General features: G+C 35.4%; 4 protein-coding genes, 2 long non-coding RNA genes and 1 pseudogene across 22 annotated transcripts; 3 read left to right on the top strand and 4 right to left on the bottom strand.

Moving 5' to 3' along the window:
- The first annotated feature begins 171 nt into the window (after nt 1-171).
- On the top strand, nt 172-3,365 carry LOC104717588 (glutathione S-transferase T3-like). Of its 3 annotated transcripts, none has more exons than XR_015569144.1 (3): nt 172-311; nt 808-910; nt 3,025-3,365. XR_015569144.1 is itself a non-coding variant. In XM_087470483.1 (2 exons), exons 1-2 carry the CDS (start codon nt 1,955-1,957, stop codon nt 3,027-3,029), a joined length of 753 nt encoding a protein of 250 aa, XP_087326609.1. In that variant the 3' UTR covers nt 3,030-3,365. The 3 variants fall into 3 exon arrangements, 1 of the variants encoding a protein (XP_087326609.1); XR_015569143.1 differs by lacking the exon at nt 3,025-3,365 and adding an exon at nt 2,166-2,936 and having other exon boundaries at nt 808-929; XM_087470483.1 differs by lacking the exons at nt 172-311; nt 808-910 and adding an exon at nt 1,955-2,702.
- LOC147935849 (uncharacterized) lies at nt 1,728-2,684 on the bottom strand. Its single transcript, XR_015569155.1, has 2 exons — nt 2,365-2,684; nt 1,728-2,270 (listed from the first exon to the last, which is right to left on the bottom strand). It is a non-coding gene; the product is annotated as an uncharacterized LOC147935849 (long non-coding RNA).
- Nucleotides 3,366-3,566: 201 nt separating the features above from the next.
- LOC147935848 (uncharacterized) lies at nt 3,567-4,575 on the top strand (annotated as a pseudogene).
- A 5,296-nt stretch (nt 4,576-9,871) lies between these two features.
- Nucleotides 9,872-12,019, bottom strand: LOC104717586 (protein transport protein sft2). The gene is made up of 4 exons (XM_010435182.3): nt 11,558-12,019; nt 10,687-10,954; nt 10,489-10,593; nt 9,872-10,143 (listed from the first exon to the last, which is right to left on the bottom strand). Exons 1-4 carry the CDS (start codon nt 11,758-11,760, stop codon nt 10,033-10,035), a joined length of 687 nt encoding a protein of 228 aa, XP_010433484.2. The 5' UTR covers nt 11,761-12,019; the 3' UTR covers nt 9,872-10,032.
- A 50-nt stretch (nt 12,020-12,069) lies between these two features.
- Nucleotides 12,070-13,811, bottom strand: LOC104717585 (peptidyl-prolyl cis-trans isomerase FKBP16-1, chloroplastic). Of its 14 annotated transcripts, none has more exons than XR_015569148.1 (8): nt 13,639-13,811; nt 13,331-13,525; nt 13,089-13,130; nt 12,885-12,993; nt 12,720-12,780; nt 12,594-12,639; nt 12,425-12,495; nt 12,070-12,348 (listed from the first exon to the last, which is right to left on the bottom strand). XR_015569148.1 is itself a non-coding variant. In XM_010435180.3 (8 exons), exons 1-8 carry the CDS (start codon nt 13,761-13,763, stop codon nt 12,271-12,273), a joined length of 708 nt encoding a protein of 235 aa, XP_010433482.1. In that variant the 5' UTR covers nt 13,764-13,811; the 3' UTR covers nt 12,070-12,270. The 14 variants fall into 14 exon arrangements, 4 of the variants coding, with proteins under 4 accessions (XP_010433482.1, XP_010433481.1, XP_010433483.1 ...); XR_015569152.1 differs by having other exon boundaries at nt 12,425-12,514; nt 12,885-12,978; XR_015569151.1 differs by having other exon boundaries at nt 12,885-12,978.
- Nucleotides 13,812-18,353: 4,542 nt separating this feature from the next.
- LOC104717584 (uncharacterized) lies at nt 18,354-19,118 on the bottom strand. Of its 2 annotated transcripts, XR_015569158.1 has the most exons (3): nt 18,993-19,118; nt 18,783-18,850; nt 18,354-18,693 (listed from the first exon to the last, which is right to left on the bottom strand). It is a non-coding gene; the product is annotated as an uncharacterized LOC104717584 (long non-coding RNA). The 2 variants fall into 2 exon arrangements; XR_756266.3 differs by lacking the exon at nt 18,993-19,118 and having other exon boundaries at nt 18,452-18,693; nt 18,783-18,920.
- Nucleotides 18,764-22,573, top strand: LOC104717580 (heat shock protein 90-2). The gene is made up of 4 exons (XM_010435174.3): nt 18,764-19,353; nt 19,632-19,947; nt 20,317-20,458; nt 20,557-22,573. Exons 2-4 carry the CDS (start codon nt 19,822-19,824, stop codon nt 22,392-22,394), a joined length of 2,106 nt encoding a protein of 701 aa, XP_010433476.1. The 5' UTR covers nt 18,764-19,353; nt 19,632-19,821; the 3' UTR covers nt 22,395-22,573.
- The last annotated feature ends 182 nt before the right edge of the window (nt 22,574-22,755 follow it).

The raw sequence follows: 22,755 nt of genomic DNA, 5'->3' as shown, positions 1-22,755 counted from the left end.
TTGAATAATTAATAGAAGTAGATTTTTTTTTCTGCGGATCAAAATTTTTTCTTTTCATCTCTCTGTCTCGCTTTCTCTCTCGATCAAAAAGCACAACGGAAGGTTTTTCTCTCGATCGAAAAGCACAAGGAAAGGAGATTAATTGAAAACTATGCAATCAAAGGAGATTGGGTCGGCTGGGGTTCTGATGCAAAGCTTGTGATATCTGCGGATGGACAATCGGAGGATAGACGAATCGACTCCGAGATTGAATCGTTTGAGATTTGATTTTGGGGTCGATTGATTTTGTTGAGATTGAAGGGAATCAGAGGGTAAGTTTTCAGTTAAATAGTATCTACTATGATTAGCTAAACAGATTAGGGTTGATTAGGGTTGTTTGGGTTTGTGTTCAGAAATTAGGGTTCATTGATGGTTGTGATTTTTATTCTGCTTACAAATTGTGATTTTTATTCTGCTTTATCTAACATAATAGTCATGGATTTGCTTGTTTATGACAGATATGTCAAATTCACAAATACAATATAACCGGCGTTTGTTTATTGACATGGTTTAGTGACATTCACATGGTTTACATAGAACGTTTATGCATTTTAGTGGGGACAGTTGATAACCTTGAATTCTTTGACTGACAGTGATAATTGATCTTCTAGTTTTGTGTTTGAACAATGAAAAATCCAGATATCCTGTGTTTTACTTTCACTTTCAGACAATACTAACTTCTGTGTGTGTGTGTCTTTGTTACATATCAGAGAATTATCTTTGTTACAAGAAAAATACTAACTTTTGTGTGTGTGTGTGTGTGTTCAGGTGATGGGGAAACTTGGATCAGGTTCACAAATAAGACCGAGTGGGATGGCTCAGCACCAACAGAGACCAACTCAATCGTCTCTAAGGCCAGCTTCCTCTCCAAGTACCCAGTCTTTACCCAAGTATGTTTTATTTTTTTTACGCATCTTGTTATTGTGCCTTGACAATTAGGAAGTTCAGCTTTGTGACTCATTGCTAACAGCAAAATTTGCCTTAGATGAGGTGGGAATGATTATTCACCTCATTAGCTTAAATTTTTTGACGTATTAACAATCTGTTTTGGTCACTTTCTTTAGTTTGTTAATTACTCTAGTGTTTTGTTGTTTGGATAGAGATTTAGGTGAATGTTTCTTGTTCATAGAGATACATCAGAGCTTTAAATATGCAGTAACTTTGAGCCACCTAACCTTGCATATCTTTGTTTTGGAGTTAATAACTGATGAACTTTGGGTCATTGTGGGTTAAACCGAAATCTGATTTTGGAGTTGTGATGTTGATTGAGAGTCATAAAATTTTAAAACAAGAGGTTTGGTTTTTTATATATTTGTTTTTGCTTCTTGGATATTGGTATAACTTAATATCTTGATTTTTGTTTTTGGTCTGTTTACAATTTTTGGGGTTTAATTGACATGTATCTAGGTTGAAGTCTCTTTAGTTTACGAGTAATCAAACAATTTTTGGGTTATTAATTTATTTTGTGTTAGGAACGGTTTCAAGTCGAGTCAGTCATTGATGATTGCTTTTTGTTTGTTGGTTATTAAATATGGTAAGTAGTAGATTAGGGAGATACACGTCGAGTCATTCATTGATGTTAAACTTATTGTTTGGTGGTGTAGGGTTTGTTGGTTGTTTTAATGTTATGAATATGTGGTTGTTGTAGTTTAGGTAAGAACTTAAATTTGAAAACCAAAACCCACTTGTTTTAAAAGTAAACTAATGGTGAGCTTTGTATAAATAAAAGGTTCACTAGAGCTTTAAAACACTAAACACACAACATCAAGCCTTTATCACAAATCACATACAATTAGCCCATTCCTTCTCCTTCTAACACACACACGAATAAGTAGGCTAAGCTATGGATTCAGACACCTCCATGAACCCCTCTCCTGGCTTCTTCGAACTTCTATAAAGTCAACATGAAACCTACATGCTTGTTGACTCTCCTTATGAGAGTCAATGTTCTGATCAACCACCTGCAGCTACATCCCCTGCTGGTAACCGTAGAGCAAGGCATACATGGTTACCAGCAGATGATTTGATGCTTGTTAGCGGTTGGCTGAACACGAGCAAGGATCCTATAACCTCAAACGAGCAAAGACGTGGAGCTTTCTGGGGAAGGATAGCTGATTATGTTGCAGATTGTCCGAATGTTGTAGGCCGACCAAAGAGGGATTCCATTCATTGTAAGCAGCGGTGGGGTAAGATCAACGACACAGTGTGCAAGTTCGTTGGTTGCTATGATGCTGCGACAAGGGAGAAAACAAGTGGACAGAATGAAGATGACGTGATGAAACTAGCAAACCAGATATACTTTAATGATCATAAGAAGAAATTCACCTTCGAACATGCTTGGCGAGAGCTAAGATATGATCAGAAGTGGTGTGCGTCCACATCTGCTAAATATACAAGAGTGAAAAAGACACGGGTGGATGCTACAGCAGATCCTTCAAGTTCGCAACCGGTGGATGTCGAGGATGATCCAATGATGACCCGTCCTCCTGGTGTTAAGGCGGCAAAGATAAAGGCCAAGAAGAATAACAACACTCAAGCGGATGTGGAGGTTAATCTGAAAGCTTGGTTAGACTTTCAGATGCAAGAGGTTGCGAGGATGTATAAGATGAAGGAAAAGGATTTTGCTAACAAAGAGATGGAGTTTGCTATGAAAGAGAAGCATAGTAAGCATGTGATGATTGAAAATCTCATTGCTAACAAAGATTCACTTAGTGAATCAGAAAAAAAATTAAAAGACAAACTTATTGATGACATGTTGTCATCAATTTGAATCAGTTAATGTTTAAAGAGTTGTTGAACACCAAACTCACTTCCTTGTAATCGGTTTATTTGATGCTTCCTTGTAATCGGCCTTATGTTATTTTGTTTGTCTTGAATGAATTCCTTATTAATGTACTTATCTTGGTGTTGTTATGTTATCTTGGTGAATATGTTTTGTTATATTGGTGTATTTATGTTATCTTGGTGTTGTATTTATGGTTTCAGGATAAAGGCCAACTATGGTGCTTGTGAGCACACAACAATAATGACAAAGAGACACCACCCGTGAGCTTCAAGGTCAAGGACAAAGAGACACCACCCGTGAGCTTCAAGGACAAAGAGACACCTCCATTAGCTTCAAAAGAGACAGTTTCCCGTGAGCAAACAGCAATAATGCAACAATTATTTTGTTTTTTTGTAACAAGTACACGTTTGTTTCCCGTGAGCAAACCTTCAAGGTCAAGTGTTTTTTTGTAACAAGTACAGTTTGTTTTTCTCTCTTGTAAACAGCAATAATGCAACACATCAATTCACAAAGTCTATAAAAGGAGTGTTTACGAGTTAAAGATACACTCACCAATTCACAACCTCTCCAAACACTCATATACTCTCTATCTTATCAAACTCTATCTTTTCTTTCACTTTCATTCTAAATTTGGCATCTTCTTATCACAATAATTTTGATGACACCATTGATGATTGCTTAAATCAAGTTTGTGATCAAATTTCCAATCAAGTTTGGCAATCTCTCCTTACTCCACCTATTCAACAACAACAACCACCCAAACCAAAGAAAACAAGAACTTTCATTGAAAAAAACCCGTAAAGTCGGACACACTCACTTGTGGAACGATTACTTTATTGAAAATGCGATCTACTCTCCTCGTATTTTCCGGCGCCGTTTTAGATGAACAAGCCCTTGTTTATCCAAATCGTTGAGCGACTCGGGAATGAAGAACAATTCTTTCAACAACGTAGAGATGCTACAAAAAGGCTTGGGCTTTCAGCGCTACAAAAGTGTACTGCAGCAATTCGTATGATGGCATATGGTTCGGCTGATGATGCGTTTGACGAATATCTTCGAATTTCTGAAACCACAGCGTATTCATGCTTGAATCATTTTGTTAAAGCAATCATAAATTGTTTCGTAGATGAGTACTTACGAAGACCGACACCAGAAGATCTTCAACGACTACTCGATATCGGAGAGCTACGCGGATTTCCTGGGATGATAGGAAGCATCGATTGTATGCATTGGGAGTGGAAGAATTGTCCAACTGCATGGAAAGGTCAATATACACGTGGTTCTGGCAAGCCAACCATCGTTTTAGAGGTTGTAGCTTCACAAGATCTCTGGATCTGGCATGCTTTTTTCGGACCTCCAGGTACATTGAACGATATAAATATTCTTGACCGCTCTCCCGTGTTTGATGATATTTTAAACGGTCGAGCTCCGAAAGTTAAATACAGTGTCAACGGACACCAATACAAGTTGGCTTACTATCTCACGGATGGTATTTATCCAAAATGGTTTACTTTTATCTGATCTATTCCACTGCCACAAACTCCAAAAGACTCCTTATTTGCTTCACATCAAGAAGCTGTACGTAAAGATGTCGAGCGTGCTTTTGGAGTTTTGCAGGCTCGATTTGCCATAGTCAAAAACCCGGCTCTTCTTTGGGATAAGGTAAAAATGGAAATATAATGAGAGCATGTATCATGCTGCACAATATGATAATAGAAGATGAACGAGATGAGTACACTCAGTTTAATGAATCTGAATTCACACACATACAATCCAACCACACTTCAGAAGTGGACTCGGACTTACCAACAACCAGACCTTCATGTGTTTCCACTATGATGAACATTCGTTTGAATGTTCGTGATCGAGAAAAACATAAACAATTGCAAGATGATTTGGTTGAGAATATTTGGACAAAATTTGGAGGGTACAATTAATCATTTTCACTTTTTATGATTTGTACTTCTATTTTATGATGTTTTAATGTTTTTTTATGTTTAATATGTTATGCAATGCAATAATTTTATAAGCATCAATCTTAATATGCAATAATTTCATATTCTATTTTAATTTATTTATTTTCAAAAAAAACAAAATTCAAATTAAGAGACTCAATATTAGAACCCACCATTGAAGAGGTACATTTTAATTATAATACCCAAAGTTCTTATTTAACCAAAAATACAAATTATATTAATTTAAAAATTTAACAACCTCAAAACTATATCTCCATTGTGGATGCCTTTAGAGGCAGACTTTTCTTTATATAAAAGTATATCTGTATATTGATAATAATGCCTACTAAAAATTCCTCAGAAGATTTGAAATGTTACTCTTAAAAAAAAAACTCAAGGGTTGTAACACTGCAAGTTAATTTGCTTAGAAACTAACAGTATACTTCTAAATAGCAGTCAATTGAATAGAGAAATATATAGTACGTAGTCCAAACTCCAAAGTTACGAAGTAGTTCACTCTTAGAAACAGGCTGGATCAAGGTTTAGATAACGTTTTTGTGATAGAATCCAGTACTCAAATTTGGATCTGACAAAACCAACATATAGGTTTTTCAAGGAATTGGACTACCTTATGTAGTTTTTTTTTTTTTTTTTTTTTTTTTGTCAAACACCTTATGTAGTTCAAAACAATTTTTTTTAGTAAAAAAACACTATGGCTGACAGCCAAAATTTTGCAAGTTAGAAAATAAGTAAAATATCAATAATACCGGTATGTCTTATTTTGGGCATAAATAGTATGTTAGTTATCAAAAAAAATAACAAAAATAGTATACTAGTATATGTTTATAAATTATATTAAAATCGAATTACGAGAATCGAGAATGACATGTCAAAACAAGGGCACCAACTTTCATGGTTTTGAGACCGACATGTCAAATACCCTATTTTCTGTTGCCATATTTAAATTGCCTTTTACGATATTTGCATGTACCGATTTGTAGAAGTTTCACTCAAATCCATTAATTAGAGAGCATCATCTCATGATCTTATAACATGTGAACGATAAGTGTTCTCCACTTTGATAACAGGTATATAACTTAATTTGCTCATAAAACAACGTTATACGTAATATTATGACAAACAAAATGTATATGTTGACGAGAAGAAGAATAAGAATTATTCTTTTTGTTGTCTGCAATCATTTTTGTTTATGCTAAGATCATGAGAAGAATGTTCCAAAGGAATAGCTGCCATCGATATATAGCTAGGTTTTGTAACTCTTGTTCAATGTGCCCAAATACGGCTGCAGCGCTCGCCATGAAGGAGACACAAAACTAGTGGATCTTATAGAAGCGGCACGATGAACTTTAATGCTTCTTTTTGATTTATAATGACGCGATAAAGTGTTCAACAAACTTTAAATACATTAAACGCACCGAACGTTTTAACCAATTAAATCCACGACAAAAAGGTACTAATGTGTTTGTTCAACAACAAAAAAAGTACTAATGTGTTTACGGAGTAGTAGTAGTTTACATTTAATTTGGGTTTCTCTCAAGGCAAGAATTGAAGTATCCATATCACTTAAGATACCCATTAAATGTCGACATTATATTGCATGTAGCTAGTAACAAGCAACCATGTATACATGGATCAGAAAATTAGTTTTATCAGCATAAAGGATAAAAGAAAGGATACAGATCAATCTATACTTTGTGTTTTTGATAAGTATAAAAATAATAAAGTTGAAGTAAAACATGGAATCTTGGAGTGTGAAATTGCACATGCAAGCTAGGAATTTTTGTGACTGATTAATAATTAAATAATTTTACAACCATGTCCCTTGCTCATCTTGTCGGTCTTTAATTTTCTTTAAGTTTTGAATATTGCTATCTAATTAAAATGAGTTTTATATATATAATGAAACAGACTTGAAAAAGAAATCAGATTTGGACAGAATAATAATAGAACGGAAATGATTTTAAAATTAAGGGTAACGGGGTCAAGCAATAACATATAAAGATCGAACACGGCACTTAAGGCACATGACATAGGGTATAGTAGAGAGGTCATGTGCATCATGTATTAGATTAAACAAAAACTCATTTGTATATTTCTTTCGGATATAATTATACCGGGAGAGATAAAGTGGTAGAACGTTTCGACTAGATTACACTAGTTGAGTATTTAAAATCTTGGTTACTAAATTGCCTTAGCAATTGTATATACATCTATTTTCCCAAGCAGCCGTATATCGTCGGTCCCTAAAGTACTAAAATCTATAGAAATCGTTGTTATGTTATTTATGTGTACACAAATTATAAACTGATGATATATAAATAGATAAAATAAACAGCAAATAATTACGGAAAAAGAGAGAAATGAATGGTAATGGTCCTCGATGGGGCCAAATGAAAAAAAGGGAAAATACGAAAAGAACAAAAACCAACAAACAAGAAGGAAGAAGTAAAGAGAACAAAAGGTGTGCAAGGGAAAAGACAAGCACTCCCAACTGTACTTCTGCCAAATCAATGAAACATTTCTTTCACAAATCTTATGATTATCGTTATATTAATGGTCCCTGTTTGTTGTGTGATAAGACCCTTCCATCCAAAACATTATTCCTAAATTCTCTACACCAGTTATCATTTACTCGATAACTACTCCTATATGATGATTACATTGGGGACTACTAGTGAAAGTTTACGTTATATATAAAAACAGTGGTTGAGTACTATAAAATCTTCACGTTTACAAGTTTGTTTATGAAAGATTAGTCTATGGGTGGGTACTCTATTAGTATTAAAAAAAAAAAGATGAAGAAATTGTTATAGCATATGTAAATCTGATGAGGAGACTAATAGTGTATAATATGACGAAGAAAAGCTTAAATGCGAACAATTGACGAAGACAATATAACAAGATCTAGATCTAATCAAGATTCAATTAGGTCAGAGATCTCATCACATGAGATAGAGAAAAAGACATATACATAAAGGTGAATTAAGCTATGTTAAGTGGCTTGATCTGCTCTAAGTAAGTAAGAAAGATCATTAATAAAAAAGGGTATTGGATCTAATCTAGAAGAGTATGATTATGGGTTAATTATTTCTATAATAGAAGGGTTTTGTCTGTATACCTTTCAATCCGATTTTAACTTGGTTTTATCTTATTTAAAATAATGGTCCCTTGTGGGGGTATTCAGCGGCAGAAGCAGTCCAAGAATGTAGTGGCAGTGTGTGAACAGAAGTGGGCATTTCATCCAAAACTATCTTTTTCTTTTTTTGGTCAGAGACTAATCCAAAACTATCTATATGTGTGTATAATTCTCATGATCCAATGAATATGAATTTAGTATGTTAATATGTTATAAAAACTTTAGTGTATATATTGTATAGACTATAGAGGAGGATATTTACCTTTGCTTTTTTTTCCTTATTTATCTGCTCTTTTTTTTTTCTTTCTCCTAGCTAGGTCATCTTTTAAAACTAGATTGAATTTGGTATTAATTTTTAAAATTACAAAATCACATACCTTCTGCAATGATTATATGCTTTTTTATATATATAATTATTTCTGTGTTTTAGTTAATTCTTCAGCTTTGGTTTTGAACTTTCCGCTTGAATTTCTCCTTTTTTCCTTTTACTTTTAGATTTTGCCTAACCATGAAAATTTTAATTAAGACTTCAGCCTTTGAAAAGGCCTTTATCTAGCTTTGTTTTCTAGATGTTGTACGACCCACGGGTTTCGAGATTAGAGAAAAGAAAGCAATATGTTATTAGAGTAGTAAAATTTTGAACTGATTAAAAGTTAAAAACAATGATCTCATTCATGTCTTTTTAATCTACTTAACTTTGCTTAGTGGAGAAGATGGGCGTTTGCTTTCAACTAATATTTCTCTCGCGCTCAAAAGCTTTTTAGTTTAATCAGAGTCATTGATGTTTATACTTATGCAATAAAATACCTTTTTCTAATAAATATTCCCAAACAATACGTGTAGTGTAAGGTGCACATTTGAGGTCAGATGTTCCTGCTCCATTGTTTCCGTATTTTCAGGAATTGGGTTTCCCGCTCACAAAGCATTATACCCCCAACACCAAGATAAACAAATTAGATCAAAGATTTATATTATTTTCTTACCACTATCGTACACCAAAACTAACAAACATAACACTTCCAAAATCTATTGTCAAGTGGCATGCTTATTAGAGATCGTCAGCATGATAGATCATATACATAGAGCTGTTTGTTTGTGGTTCAATACTTCAATGTTTAAAGAGTACAAATTTCTCTAGTAAACATGGTGTGAGTAGAAACACGTATATCATGGATTTTTGTAGTGCGGGTAACATTTTCCTTTATATATGGTACACTAGTTGTCCTTTTTGTTAGATTTGTTCATCTTGAATGAAGAAGTCAAGAAACTATCATCTGCAAGATACCAAAAGGTTATTTTGTAATGCTGATGTGACTGATGATTTTTTTTTTCTTTTCTGAAAAATTGCTTCATTGATTGTTCTTAGTCAGGAATTCAAAGTTTCATTTGCAGTTCATTCACAAAAAACTATGAATTTGTTCAAGTCCTAGAATTTCATATTGTCACATATTATATATAACTTAGCCAACACATTTTGGGAAAACTAATTAGTCGCCACCATCCTGCTTGGGAATTGGGAAACTGGCTTAGCCGTATTCTTGGTTTTATGGATGTATAACAATGAATTTTTTTTATTCGTTTTGGTTTGGGAAACCAGCTGTAATCAAAACAGAACTAAGAAGATAGTTATAACGAGCATGTTGGTTACGTTGCCGCTGCGTCTCCTTCCGGCGGTTAAAATTTAAATGTTAACATGACCACATAAATGTCAAAACTGCCGCTGCTGCTACTTTTACGGAGAATACCGGTGTATCATATATCGCCATGAAAAACAAGCGATAGTTACACTGCTGCTGCGACTTGTTTTAACGGAAGCGGCGATTCATTTCAAGGATTTAATGGAAGCGACAACTTGTTTTAAACTCCGGCAACCTTTATATTTTTAGTCGCAGGATGTGGTTGTTGCGGCAACTTAACGAACAGGCTCAACATCACTTGGGTTCTTAATTCAACATCTCTACTTCAAGATCATTTGTCTTTTTAAAGTATTTTTTCATCAAACCTATGTTAAAGAGCATACGGAAAAAGCTCTGACATCTTTCTTTGTACACCAACAAGTAAAGTATTGTTCTTTCTCACAAACTGGCCGTGCAAGCTCATCTCCCGAACACTCTTAGCACAGATGAGGTGAGAGCAGAACTGAGGAACCTCATGCCCGATGATCCACCAGGGAAGTAGGATATACAATAGTAAATCAGCGCAAGAACCTGTCCATTAGCACAGAGAAATAGATATCAGAAATTATGCGACTCAGAAGAATGCGCGGATTTAAGTTCTTAGACCTGTGCAAGTATCTTTTTTACAGTCCAAATAGATAACGGGTGACGAACCAGACATGCACTGCCACTTGTTAAAGAGTGTAATGTTTGTTGCTAAACTGGAAAAGTTCAAAAGGTTCCATCTCAAGACCGATTCAGCAATGAGGGGAGTTATGTTACTATATGATCTTAAATACTTTGTTGACGTCCAATTTCGGAAAATATAAGTTTCAAAACCTTCAACTCAGACAAAAAGGGAATATCGTAAGGGTCGGAAGATGAAGTGTTTAGTACCTGTAATACAGAGAAGAGCACTGAGAGAATGTAGCTGTGGAGAACCATCGATACGTAGATGGTACCAACCATGGTGGCAATGAAACCTAGGGTTGAAGGAAGCCTCTGGAGAAGTAGACAAAGATATTAATAAGAGAGGAAGGAATTCACTCTTGGGGATTTAAGGCATGAAACTCAATACATAATAGTGTAGCATACCTCCATCGATGACATGTGTGCAAGCTGATTTTGTGGGCCACGAAGTGCAAAGAAGGATCCAATGATAAATCCACATCCAATGGTGAAACAAATGGCAAATTTCTGTGGCATAAGCACCATGACTGGAAGAAACATTGTGAAGGCAATGAAGATGAAGAACACACCACTTGCGAGAAATAAACCGAAATACATGAGTGCTTTTCCTGACGGCATACTGCTAGTTGCTGACTGCAGGCTCCCCGGAATATCTCTAACTCCCTTTGAAACCCTGGATTCCATCAAATTCAGAGGTACATTGCAAAATCAACATAAAGAACCAAGACTTTCATAAGCGGAACAAAATAAGATTCCTGATAGCAAAAACACAAGACACTCTCAGACCTATAACATCTGCACTACAAAACTGCTTACACAGGTTTCCAAAACTGCTTATCAAAAGGCTAAAAAAAAGCACGCAGCATAACCGATATAAGAAGGTTCACAGATCCATCAAAGTCCGTAATGGAAGATCAACAAACACAGCTAATCTCCCAGAAGAGAGCTGCCATTGTTGAAAGCTCACAACTGCAACTAAATTGCTTCAACGCCAGAGAGTGATAAATAAATACACTAGTGGATCCATGTACTCGGATAATAAATTACTCATCAGACTCAATTCACAATGCAAAACTAACGCATCTCCCAAAGCTATCTTAGATGACTCCACAATCAACAAAGTAAAAATCTCAACTGCTCAGATTCACTAACACCTCACACTTCTCACTACCACCTAAATCCTCAAATATTCTTAGATTCAGTCACGAAATAAACACATTGAAGTGACTAATTGCATTATACAATATTACAATCCCAAAACCGATGGATGACTTACACACTGAAGGTGCCAGAAACAGTGTCATTGGCAGATCTAACGGCGGATTCGATGTCAAAGCCGAAGCTTCCGCCACTTTCCTCGAAATCTCTCGACGCAGCGTACGAATTCCAATCAGCGAGCAGAGACGAACCCGATTGCTGCTGCTCCTGCTTCTGATCTCCGCTGCTACTTCCGCCCATCGAAAACCATCCTTGTGACATTTTTTTTTCCAACTTGGTTTCAAGGGAAGCAAACAGTGAAAGACCAGAACGCCGGAGATCGGAGATTTTCCGTGGACGTTTAAGGTTTCGGCCAAACGCCGCAGCTATAGAGAAAGAAGTATTATTACTCAGGGAGAAAGGGAAGAAGAAGTAGAGAACCGAAGCTGTAACGTCGATCGGTGTCAACGGTGTCGTTTCTTAGCTTTTTAAGCTTTGTCAATGTTTATGTCTTTTTTATTTTTTCTTTTTGGGAACAAAAAAGCTTTGTCAATGTTTTTTTCTCGAGTAAATCAAGTAATATTCCAAAAATACTAGTATAATGTTTCTCATATAAAACTTTCCAATGGGTACATTTTTGAATGAATTGCAAATTTACATTTTAAATATTTTGTGGTGTTTTTTAAGAAACTCGCAGGTAAAGTTCCCCCATTAACCCGAGTCTCAAGCAGAACTCATAAGGTATTTCCAACCAGTTGGTGTTACAGAGTTACAATAGAAATCAAAACAATATCATAATACTTTCAAGAGCTGGATCTCAAAGACCAATGGCTCGTTTGCGTGCGATAGAAGACTGCGCCGTGGTCCAAACTGAAATCCATAAACACACACACATGACGAATCGTTTTTGAGATCCAATGATGAAGAGTAAGATCCAAGTACGTACCTCCTCGGGGATTGGCTTCAATGTCTCGTTTATGTATCCTACTGATGGAGGTATCAATGCTCTACGCTTCCCTGGATCCGCAAAAGGCCACTATGTGTGTCATTAGAAACATGAATTTTTTTTACTCGAAACACCAGAGAAACTTGTTTGTTTATTTCATATTTTTTACCTCCGGCTTTCATGCCCACCAGGACTTCCTTTAATCCCTCAATTACCTGTCGTGTCAAGCAATTTGTTAGTATGTGCCATGATTGGATCGCTGTATGTAAAAAAGCTGAGTGCAAGATGAATGTACATCGTTTCCATCAAGTATAAGTTTGACAGGAGAGCTTTCACCACTGAATTGGTCCACAGTGCTGAATCAAGAAACAATATGAGTTACAAAATATAAAAAATAGAATCAACTATGAGTGAAAGAAACTACCAAATTTTTTTTTAAGTTTAACATGAAAGCTCTCACCTATGAACGAAATATCCATTTGCACGCCGACATACATAGTTTAGTTCGACCAGATCACCTTCACGAGCCTCTGGTCCTTCCCCTTCAATAATCTCTGAGAAACGAAGTTCTAACAGTAATAAATCAAAAAGTAACAAATAGCAAGTTCTTTGGATGTTTCACCATAATCCTTAACTATTATCATTCTTTAGAAAGAATAGTTACCTTGAAACCTGACGCCACTTGGGAGCTTTAACGTCCTGGACTCTTCAATTAAAAGTAAAAACAAAAAAAAACATAGGATAAGGAACTAACTCAATGCAACAATCAAGCACATTACACATGAAAAGCCATATAATTATTGCAACTCATCGCCTTAACTAAGATCACATGAATTAGCATACCTAATTGTAATTACACGATTATGATCTTCTACAAATAGATAGCTCAGAGAAGAATAATTTTACCTGATGACTTGAGGGTCCTTCATATCAGGAAGAGGCGCAGCTAAACCAGGAGGAGAATCCAGAAGCGTCAAGACGGAACCAAACCCAGCGAGCTGCATAAACATCCTCCTTCTTGGTAAATGAACGGCCGAAACCGAAGATAATCCAACACGAGCCGTCCCACAAACGCCGTTCCTAATCCTAGATTTTCCCACTCTACTAAACAAAAATAAAATAAAATCAGGTTCAATCTCCACTCTCAAATTGACGGAAAACGAAACGATTTGAGTCCCAAAATTGCGACTACGAAGGGCTGAGAGAAATCAAACCTTAAGGACATAGATGATGAATTAATGAAACGATGAGCAATCTCCATAGCCATAGCAAACGTCGTCAATCGTCTCTGCTGCTCTAGATAGTGGATAAGAGAAGAAGAGTGAGAGAGAGAGATCATCTACGGTTAATTTATGGAGCTTTTTTTTGTTTAATAATATCTTTTTAAAAATTATTTTTGTGGATTTTCTTGATTATTTTATTAATATTAATTACCAGGCTTTTTTGCTAACTTTAAGTTTTTGTTTGCTAATTTTGGGGGTTTAAAATATTTATGGGGCTTTTTACTAACTATGGATCTATTATTTTTTTTAAATAGTAAAATAGGCTTTAAAAATTTGAGGCCCAATATAAACATGTCATATGAATTGGTGCAGGGCTGTGCCTGATTTAGATTGATGAACTAATTGCCTTAAAAACAAAAATGAACAAAAGAGGTACATAGCTTAGATCATTGTGAATTTGATACCATAATAGAATATGACGAGAGTTTAGGAATGAAAGAATTAAGGTGCATATCATGAGAATGAAGGTACATAGAGAAACATTTATATAGGAAATGAATTAACATAATTGTCTAACTAATAGAATCATATCATATATATACAAATCTTTATAATATATTTAGAATATCTTTTCTGATCATTAGGATCTTCTAAATCATTTTATCTATATTCAAAGAAACTCTGTGCAGATTATAAACCACATTGGACGCACCACAAGCACATATCAGGCTTTTACTCTTCCAGATTTCACTTTTAAATCCAAATATTATGATCACGTCTGATAGAACTTTTGATATATCATTTATATTAACATTTTTGAAGTATATTTGGTATTTATCCTTTAAATTTTACTAAATTACAAAATCAGTCTCTTAAAACATTGACAAAATAACAAAATTCTAACTAAAAATCCCATCAAAATCAAAATTGATATAGAATATATATAATCCTTTTGTTGCATAATCGCAATGTAACATATATAGAAACTGAATAAATGTATTAAACACAATATTTCATAAAATCGGACAATAATTTACCCATATTTTGGATTACCTTATATTTTTGGAAACATATTTCATTAACATTATCGAACAATTAATTATTTCTATATCATATAATTTAGACTTTGAATTACAATTGAAAATTTCTAGATAATACTCTCACGCTCATAAACACACTAGCATCTTATTAGCATATTCTATAGTTAATTTCTTACTTCTACTCAACTATTTCCAAAATTGTAGATTTGAAGATATTTCACAAGATTTCATTTGCTGTTCAAACTTTACTCTACTCAATATTAAAAAAAAAAAAAATCTTCATTCACAACACCTCCTAATCTACTATATCACTAACTCGAGCACATTTTTTCAAAAGAAAGAAAAATTCAAAGGCAAACAACTAAGGGGGAGATATTGGTTTAGGATTTAGAAAGAATTTTAATGACTTTATGTTCTTGATGATTGTTAGAATCATAGAAAATTGAAAGTTAAAAATGAAGGATTCTAAGATATTGTTTAAGAAGTTTTTTAAAATCTTGATGATTTGTTTTTTCTAATCTTGTAAAATCTTTCTATTTGATGAAAGAGTTTTCATGACTTTTGTTATGAAGGAAATGATATAAAATCCTAAACCAATAACATAAAATTTGAATTTATTAACAATCCAAGATTCTTTTGTTTTACTTGAATAACATAAAACTTTTAGGGGGAGGTATTGGTTTAGGATTTAGAAAGAATTTTAATGACTTTATGTTCTTGCTGATTGTTAGAATCATAGAAAATTGAAAGTTAAAAATGAAGGATTCTAAGAGATTGTTTATGAAGTTTTTTAAAATCTTGATGATTTGTTTTTTCTAATCTTGTAAAATCTTTCTATTTGATGAAAGAGTTTTCATGACTTTTGTTATGAAGGAAATGATATAAAATCCTAAACCAATAACATAAAATTTGAATTCATTAACAATCCAAGATTCTTTTGTTTTACTTGAATAACATAAAACTTTTAATGACTTTATAAAACTCTTAATCCAATAACACTAGATTTATCAAGATTTTAGATAACTTTTTACAAATCCACAACCAATAACACCAAATTTTTAAAGAGTTTTTAAAAGTCTTGATTGAATAACAACATATTTTACCTAACTTTTAAAGTCATTAAAATTCTTTCTAAATCCTAAACCAATACCTCCCCCTTAATGACTTTATAAAACTCTTAATCCAATAACACTAGATTTATCAAGATTTTAGATAACTTTTTACAAATCCACAACCAATACCACCAAATTTTTAAAGAGTTTTTAAAAGTCTTGATTGAATAACAACATATTTTACCTAACTTTTAAAGTCGTTAAAATTCTTTCTAAATCCTAAACCAATACCTCCCCCTAATATAGTTTTGAAAGAGATGTCTCCGAATTTTGGAGAAATTTTGGAGAAGTAAAAAGAATGATTGATATTCAACATATGGTTCTATATATAAAGGTACGTACGTTTACTTTATATATATAGTGGTGAATTGCATACGTAAATAATTAATGATTTTATGAAGCCCCTTTACATATCAAATTATAACATGTTTATTTTATTTTATTTTTTTAATTGTAGGTAAATGTTCTACAGAGAACAAGAGAACAAGTAAGAGCTTATATTACCAACCAAACTAATATTTTTGTTTATACTTTTATTTTAACTATGTTTGTTCTACGGATTACCAGTTTAATGATTACATTTATTGATTCTATTATACTAGTAACAAAATAAACTCCCTAAAGTCTAAGCTATTCATCAAGGGATACAAAAGAACTATAAATAACTTTATATGAGTTGGTTTTTAACATATGTCTTCATAGCTTGATGACGAGTAATTAGCTACTTCCATTGATTGCCCTGTTCATTAAGCTTCGCCTATAAAGTAAAACATGCGTGACTTATGTATAAGGAATCATTACAAGTTAAGTACTTATCTCTTTACTTTATAAACAACTCTCAAAGTGTATGTGAATAAAAAAGTTTATTAAAATTTGATACTTGATGATAACTATTACTGTTTGGTAGTTACTAAATATATGTATTTTATTCATTATAAATTTTGATATAGACTCAAAGAACTTTGTCCAAGCTGCCAGAAGACAATGGAGTTTGCCCAAAAAAAAAAAATTAATATAGACTTTTGGAGTTTACAATTACTACATTTTATTTTAAAAATACAAATAATCATATTTATTTTAAATTCAACAAACATGAGTTTTATCCATGATTGCAAATGATGCGCCACACCTTTTACAACTTCAACGTTACCTCGTTTCTTTGCCGATCAGCAGCATTGCCGATCACCAGCACTGCTGCTGAGTTTCTTAAACACCTCGTAGAGAGCCTCTAGCCCGTTTTGATCCATAAAGCATCCCGTAGGGTTGGAAGAAGCTGAACTCCTTGTTGAATCCATCTCGATTTCGGAAAGACTTAGCGAATAAAGAGAGAACAAATCGATGGACCGAAGATCAAAAATGGAGATTGTCAACGCTCAGATACTAACCTATTCAGATATTTGAGAGAGGGAAACATATATAATAGGAATGAGTAGTTTATTCCTCAAGTAAACGTATTTATGTACAATTAGAGAATAGAGAGTACCACACCTGTTCAATAACCTTGCTAAATTACATTGTCAAAATCTTGAAAATGTTAGAGAGATTCAAACAAATAAACATGATACATAATCAGAAAACAAACAGAATTTCCCAAATAGTCTCCTCTGCTAGTATGCTATTGTTTTTTTCTCAGGAATCTTTCACCTGCGAGTGGACAAAGCTCGAAGATGTTGTTGTGATATCCCTGTACGCAATGTGAAATGTATGTAAATTATATGATTCAAGTACATTTATTTTTCCTTTTTTTTTTTTCCAGTTTTAATGGGAGAAGGATCTAGAATATAAATAAATATCCTTCTTAGCCCATGTATGGATAGTACAATATTTCTCTTATTGGCGAAAAGAAAAAGAAAGGGTTTGAAGTTCTTCGTTTCGCCGCACGCTACCGCTTCTTTCACCTCTCGATCGAATTTTCATGCAACTTTCTTTTTCACAATATTTCTCTTATTGGCGAAAAGAAAAAGAAAGGGTTTGAAGTTCTTCGTCTTCTTAAGCAAGACCATGCAAGTTCATTGTCACAATGCAACGTCACAATGAACTTGCATGGTCTTGCCATCATATTTTCAAGCTTCTCTGATACAACTTTTTTACTTAATTGTGACAATGAACTTGCATGGTCTTGCTTAAGTGTTTGCGTGTTTGCTTCACGTTTCTTTGTAAAATCCAAGCAAAACCATTCAGAACAGAGAACAAAGGATTCCTATATGCTCTGATATATGTTAACTTTTTAACTACTCTTTAACATTTTACTAGTTTACTAAATCTCTGGACATCTGGAATAATATTTCATTACCACAAAAGATGTTGGATATTAAAAGCCCACAAAGTCTCTTCCATGGCTTCTCTCTCTACCTCCATTAGCTTCCTATTCTTTGTTCGGTTGGTTCGATCAAATCGGTGGTCTTCAATTTCGATATCAAGATTATATTACTTGGTCTATCATCAGTTTGCTCTTTGAATGTTTTAGCTACTAAAATACTTCATATCATAATATCTTTCACACGTCTAATCTTAAACAAAATGTTAGTAGTACATATACTACTACTACATATGCTAGGAGAAAACATAAGGTTCTTTTTTTCTTTTTCTCAGAGAAGTCACAACAACGTCTTGAAAAATGTTCAGGTAAATTGAAACAAATAGACATGATAAGAGAAAACAAACACAATTCCCAAAATAGTTTGCTCTGATAAGAGAAAACAAACCAAAACGAAACGAAACTAATGAACTTTCTTTGATTCTATGTAGTATGTGAACATCGCATTATAATTTGTTATAGATGGTTTCTTGGATTAAATTTTGAAGATCAGAGACGTACAGTCAATCTTGTCTTCTGTAGGAGCATTCCGAAGACATCCCGGTCATTGGAGCATTTCGAATAATAAATCGAGTACCTGTAATTGGTAGTGTCAATACACTTTGAAAAAGGATATATCTTTGGCAAAATGGATCACAAATTCTTTTGATTAAGAAACAAACATACCCGGTCAGCAAAAAAGCTCTCTCTCTTTTTATTTGTCTTAAACAAGTCTAACTGAAAAACTTCCTCAACTACAATTACAACAGGACACATCAAGGAAAATCAGAAAAGGCTTGTCTAAATGAAGTCGCAATATGCTTGATTCGTGAGGAAGTAACTCAATGCAACAATCAAAAAAATCGGACACAAGAAGCTCTCCAATATCTTCCTCACCTCTTATTTTGTACACATGGCTTTTCAATGCAATGATCAAGCACATTAAACATGAAAGCCACAAGATAATTGCAATAATTCATGGCTTAGTTGATTATCATAAATTATTTCACACATGAACACACACGATTATGATCTTGTACAGATTGTCTTCAATGCAGAAGCTAAAAAATGATCATTGACGATTAGATACATTCCCAGCAATAGAAAAATCCAAAATCTAAAGAGAGAGGCTAGAAGAAGATGACGATTAGATACGACGGCTCGCGGCGGGATTCGCTAACTCCGGTCAAAGGTTTGATGTTGAGGTCGTAAGTTGCAAAGGGGGGAATCGTCTTTGTTAGCGTCGGATCTAAATTAGGTGAGGATTGCGTCTCCGGTGTACCGTCTGTTTCAGATCTCAGTTTCTGGTGTGTTCTGATTTGGGCCTTTATATTTTGTAACCGTGTAATCTTCTTGGCCCATCATTCAAAGCCCGTTTGGGATTAATTAATTACTAATATTTTAAAAAAAATCTTACCTGTGGGACTCACATTACTTCAAATAAGGAAATCCGTTGTGAAGTAACACGCGCTATTGTAGCGCGTGAGTAAGGCTTTTACATTTATTTTTTTTTATTTTCCTTTTTTCTTTTTCCAGTTTTGATGGGAGAAGGATCTAGAAACCCCAAAGTTAGCCACTATATATAAAAGCTGTTCATCCTTCAATAAGCGCAGCCCCTTCGCTCTTTTCAAGTCTAAAGAGATTAGAAGAAAATCCTAGGTTTCGTCTTCCTCGGTTGTTCTCTGTTCTCAAAGCCCTAAAAAGATCAGCTCTAGTACAGATCGTGATGTCGTCGGACACAGAGACGTTTGCCTTCCAGGCTGAGATCAATCAGCTTCTCTCCCTTATCATCAATACTTTCTACAGCAACAAGGAGATCTTCCTACGTGAGCTCATCAGTAACTCTTCCGATGTGCGTCCCTCTTTCCCCTCTCTCTTTATTAGGTTTACTAATTAAGTTTCTTTGATGTTGAATGGTGGATCTTATTATTTAGGGTTTGGTTACGATTTCGCTAGATGAAGTAGATATGATGAGGATTTTAGGGTTATTAATCTGTTAAAAATTTTGGTAGATTGTTGATTATTATTAGTTTATTTACTCGGTCGATCTATGCTTGGTTTGGTTGCTGTTCTAGGTTTAGGTTTTGCGAATAGGAATAGTTTTAGGTCTTAAACCTCATCTTATATTGTTTGTGGGTTTTTTGATCTGATCTTTTTATGTTTGTTTTAATCATATATGCCAGAAGACCTTACAATCTCTTTGTTTGTGTGTGGTGAATAGGCTTTGGACAAGATTAGATTCGAGTCTTTGACTGACAAGAGCAAGCTCGATGGTCAGCCTGAACTCTTCATTCACATCATCCCGGACAAGACCAACAACACCTTGACCATCATCGACAGTGGTGTTGGCATGACCAAGGCTGGTTAGTTTTCTTTTCGGCAGTAGAATAGATTCTCTTTTATTTGTTTCCCTTACGTGTATTAGTGTTGATGTGTGCGTTTACCTTTTTCCTTTGTACAGATTTGGTCAACAACCTGGGTACAATTGCCAGGTCTGGCACCAAGGAGTTCATGGAGGCATTGGCTGCTGGTGCTGATGTCAGCATGATTGGTCAGTTTGGTGTTGGTTTCTACTCTGCCTACTTGGTTGCTGACAAGGTTGTTGTCGTCACAAAGCACAATGATGATGAGCAGTATGTGTGGGAGTCCCAGGCTGGAGGATCCTTCACCGTTACCAGGGATACCTCTGGTGAGGTCCTTGGTAGGGGTACCAAGATGACCCTTTACCTCAAGGAAGACCAGTTGGAGTACCTTGAAGAGCGCCGTCTTAAGGATTTGGTCAAGAAGCACTCTGAGTTCATCAGCTACCCTATCTCTCTTTGGGTTGAGAAGACCATCGAGAAGGAGATCTCTGATGATGAAGAAGAGGAAGAGAAGAAAGACGAGGAAGGAAAGGTTGAGGAAGTAGATGAGGAGAAAGAAAAGGAGGAGAAGAAAAAGAAGAAGATCAAGGAGGTGTCCCACGAGTTTGATCTCATGAACAAGCAGAAGCCTATCTGGATGAGGAAACCCGAGGAAATCAACAAGGAGGAATATGCTGCCTTCTACAAGAGTCTCAGCAATGACTGGGAGGAGCATTTGGCTGTCAAGCACTTCTCGGTTGAGGGACAGCTTGAGTTCAAGGCTGTTCTCTTTGTTCCCAAGAGGGCCCCATTCGACCTCTTTGACACTAAGAAGAAGCCCAACAACATCAAGCTTTACGTCCGCCGTGTCTTCATCATGGACAACTGTGAAGAGATCATTCCTGAATACCTTGGATTTGTCAAAGGTATTGTTGACTCTGAGGACCTTCCTCTCAACATCTCCAGAGAAACTCTTCAGCAGAACAAGATCCTCAAGGTCATCCGCAAGAACCTGGTGAAGAAGTGCATTGAGCTCTTCTTTGAGATTGCTGAGAACAAGGAAGACTACAACAAGTTCTACGAGGCTTTCTCCAAGAACTTGAAGTTGGGTATCCATGAGGACTCTCAGAACAGGACCAAGATTGCTGAGTTGCTCCGTTACCACTCCACCAAGAGCGGAGATGAGTTGACCAGTCTTAAGGACTACGTGACCAGGATGAAGGAAGGACAGAATGACATCTACTACATCACTGGTGAGAGCAAGAAGGCTGTTGAGAACTCTCCCTTCCTTGAGAAGCTAAAGAAGAAGGGATACGAGGTCATTTACATGGTTGACGCCATTGATGAGTACGCCATTGGTCAGCTCAAGGAGTTTGAGGGAAAGAAACTGGTCTCTGCCACCAAGGAAGGTTTGAAGCTTGAGGAAACAGAGGACGAGAAGAAAAAGAAGGAAGAACTCAAGGAGAAGTTCGAGGGTCTGTGCAAGGTGATGAAGGATGTATTGGGGGACAAGGTTGAGAAGGTCATTGTCTCTGACCGTGTTGTCGACTCGCCCTGCTGTCTTGTCACCGGGGAGTATGGCTGGACTGCTAACATGGAGAGAATCATGAAGGCTCAGGCCTTGAGAGACAGTAGCATGGCTGGGTACATGTCTAGCAAGAAGACAATGGAAATCAACCCAGAGAACTCGATCATGGATGAGTTGAGGAAGAGAGCCGATGCAGACAAGAATGACAAGTCTGTCAAGGATCTCGTCCTTCTCCTCTTTGAGACTGCTCTTCTCACCTCTGGTTTCAGCCTTGATGAGCCCAACACCTTTGGAAGCAGAATCCACAGGATGCTTAAGCTCGGACTCAGCATTGACGATGATGCAGGTGAGACTGAAGCTGATGCTGACATGCCACCACTTGAAGATGACGCTGAAGCTGAAGGAAGCAAGATGGAAGAGGTCGACTAATTCCCCGGATAGTAATAGTAGTAGTAGTAGTTGAAACTGGCTTCGTTCGTCTCTCTCTCTTTCTCTATCATCCTCTTTTGGGTTTTTTTGACTAGTATCCTGGTTTTTTCTCTGTCTCCTGAACTTTGTTTTATTACGCCTCTTTATTATGTCTCCAACGAACAAGATTTCCTTTGAAATTCTACTTGTTTTGTCGAATCTATTTTGGTTCAGATAGCTGGACTTCGATTGCTGTTCGGTTCGATCAAACCGGTGGGTTGAAATTCGATATCAAGATTGGTTTCTGACTACCTATCTTACAATTTCAGATTGCTTAACAGTTGGAGCCCCCTCTCTTTATCTATCATCAGTTTGCTCTTTG

Source organism: Camelina sativa, chromosome 10 (assembly GCF_030686135.1).
Source record: "Camelina sativa cultivar CO46 ecotype springtype chromosome 10, ASM3068613v1".
In the NCBI taxonomy this organism is placed as follows: domain Eukaryota; kingdom Viridiplantae; phylum Streptophyta; class Magnoliopsida; order Brassicales; family Brassicaceae; genus Camelina; species Camelina sativa.
Note: the sequence above shows the minus strand (reverse complement) of the source record. Positions and strands in the feature narration are given on the sequence as shown.

Bases quoted from the DNA above. Each gene is read 5' to 3' on its own strand.
- LOC104717586 (XM_010435182.3), bottom strand. From the start codon at position 11,760: ATGTCACAAGGATGGTTTTCGATGGGCGGAAGTAGCAGCGGAGATCAG. The intron at 10,955-11,557 runs GTAAGTCATCCA...GATGGAATCCAG, and splicing joins GTTTCTGGCACCTTCAGTGT to GGTTTCAAAGGGAGTTAGAG. The intron at 10,594-10,686 runs GTATGCTACACT...CTACTTCTCCAG, and splicing joins CACACATGTCATCGATGGAG to AGGCTTCCTTCAACCCTAGG.
- LOC104717588 (XM_087470483.1), top strand. From the start codon at position 1,955: ATGCTTGTTGACTCTCCTTATGAGAGTCAATGTTCTGATCAACCACCT.
- LOC104717580 (XM_010435174.3), top strand. From the start codon at position 19,822: ATGTCGTCGGACACAGAGACGTTTGCCTTCCAGGCTGAGATCAATCAG. The intron at 19,948-20,316 runs GTGCGTCCCTCT...TGTGGTGAATAG, and splicing joins TCATCAGTAACTCTTCCGAT to GCTTTGGACAAGATTAGATT. The intron at 20,459-20,556 runs GTTAGTTTTCTT...TCCTTTGTACAG, and splicing joins TGTTGGCATGACCAAGGCTG to ATTTGGTCAACAACCTGGGT.
- LOC104717585 (XM_010435177.3), bottom strand. From the start codon at position 13,763: ATGATCTCTCTCTCTCACTCTTCTTCTCTTATCCACTATCTAGAGCAG. The intron at 13,124-13,330 runs GTAAAATTATTC...TGAAGAGTCCAG, and splicing joins AAGGACCCTCAAGTCATCAG to GACGTTAAAGCTCCCAAGTG. The intron at 12,496-12,593 runs GTAAAAAATATG...TTGCGGATCCAG, and splicing joins GGTGGGCATGAAAGCCGGAG to GGAAGCGTAGAGCATTGATA.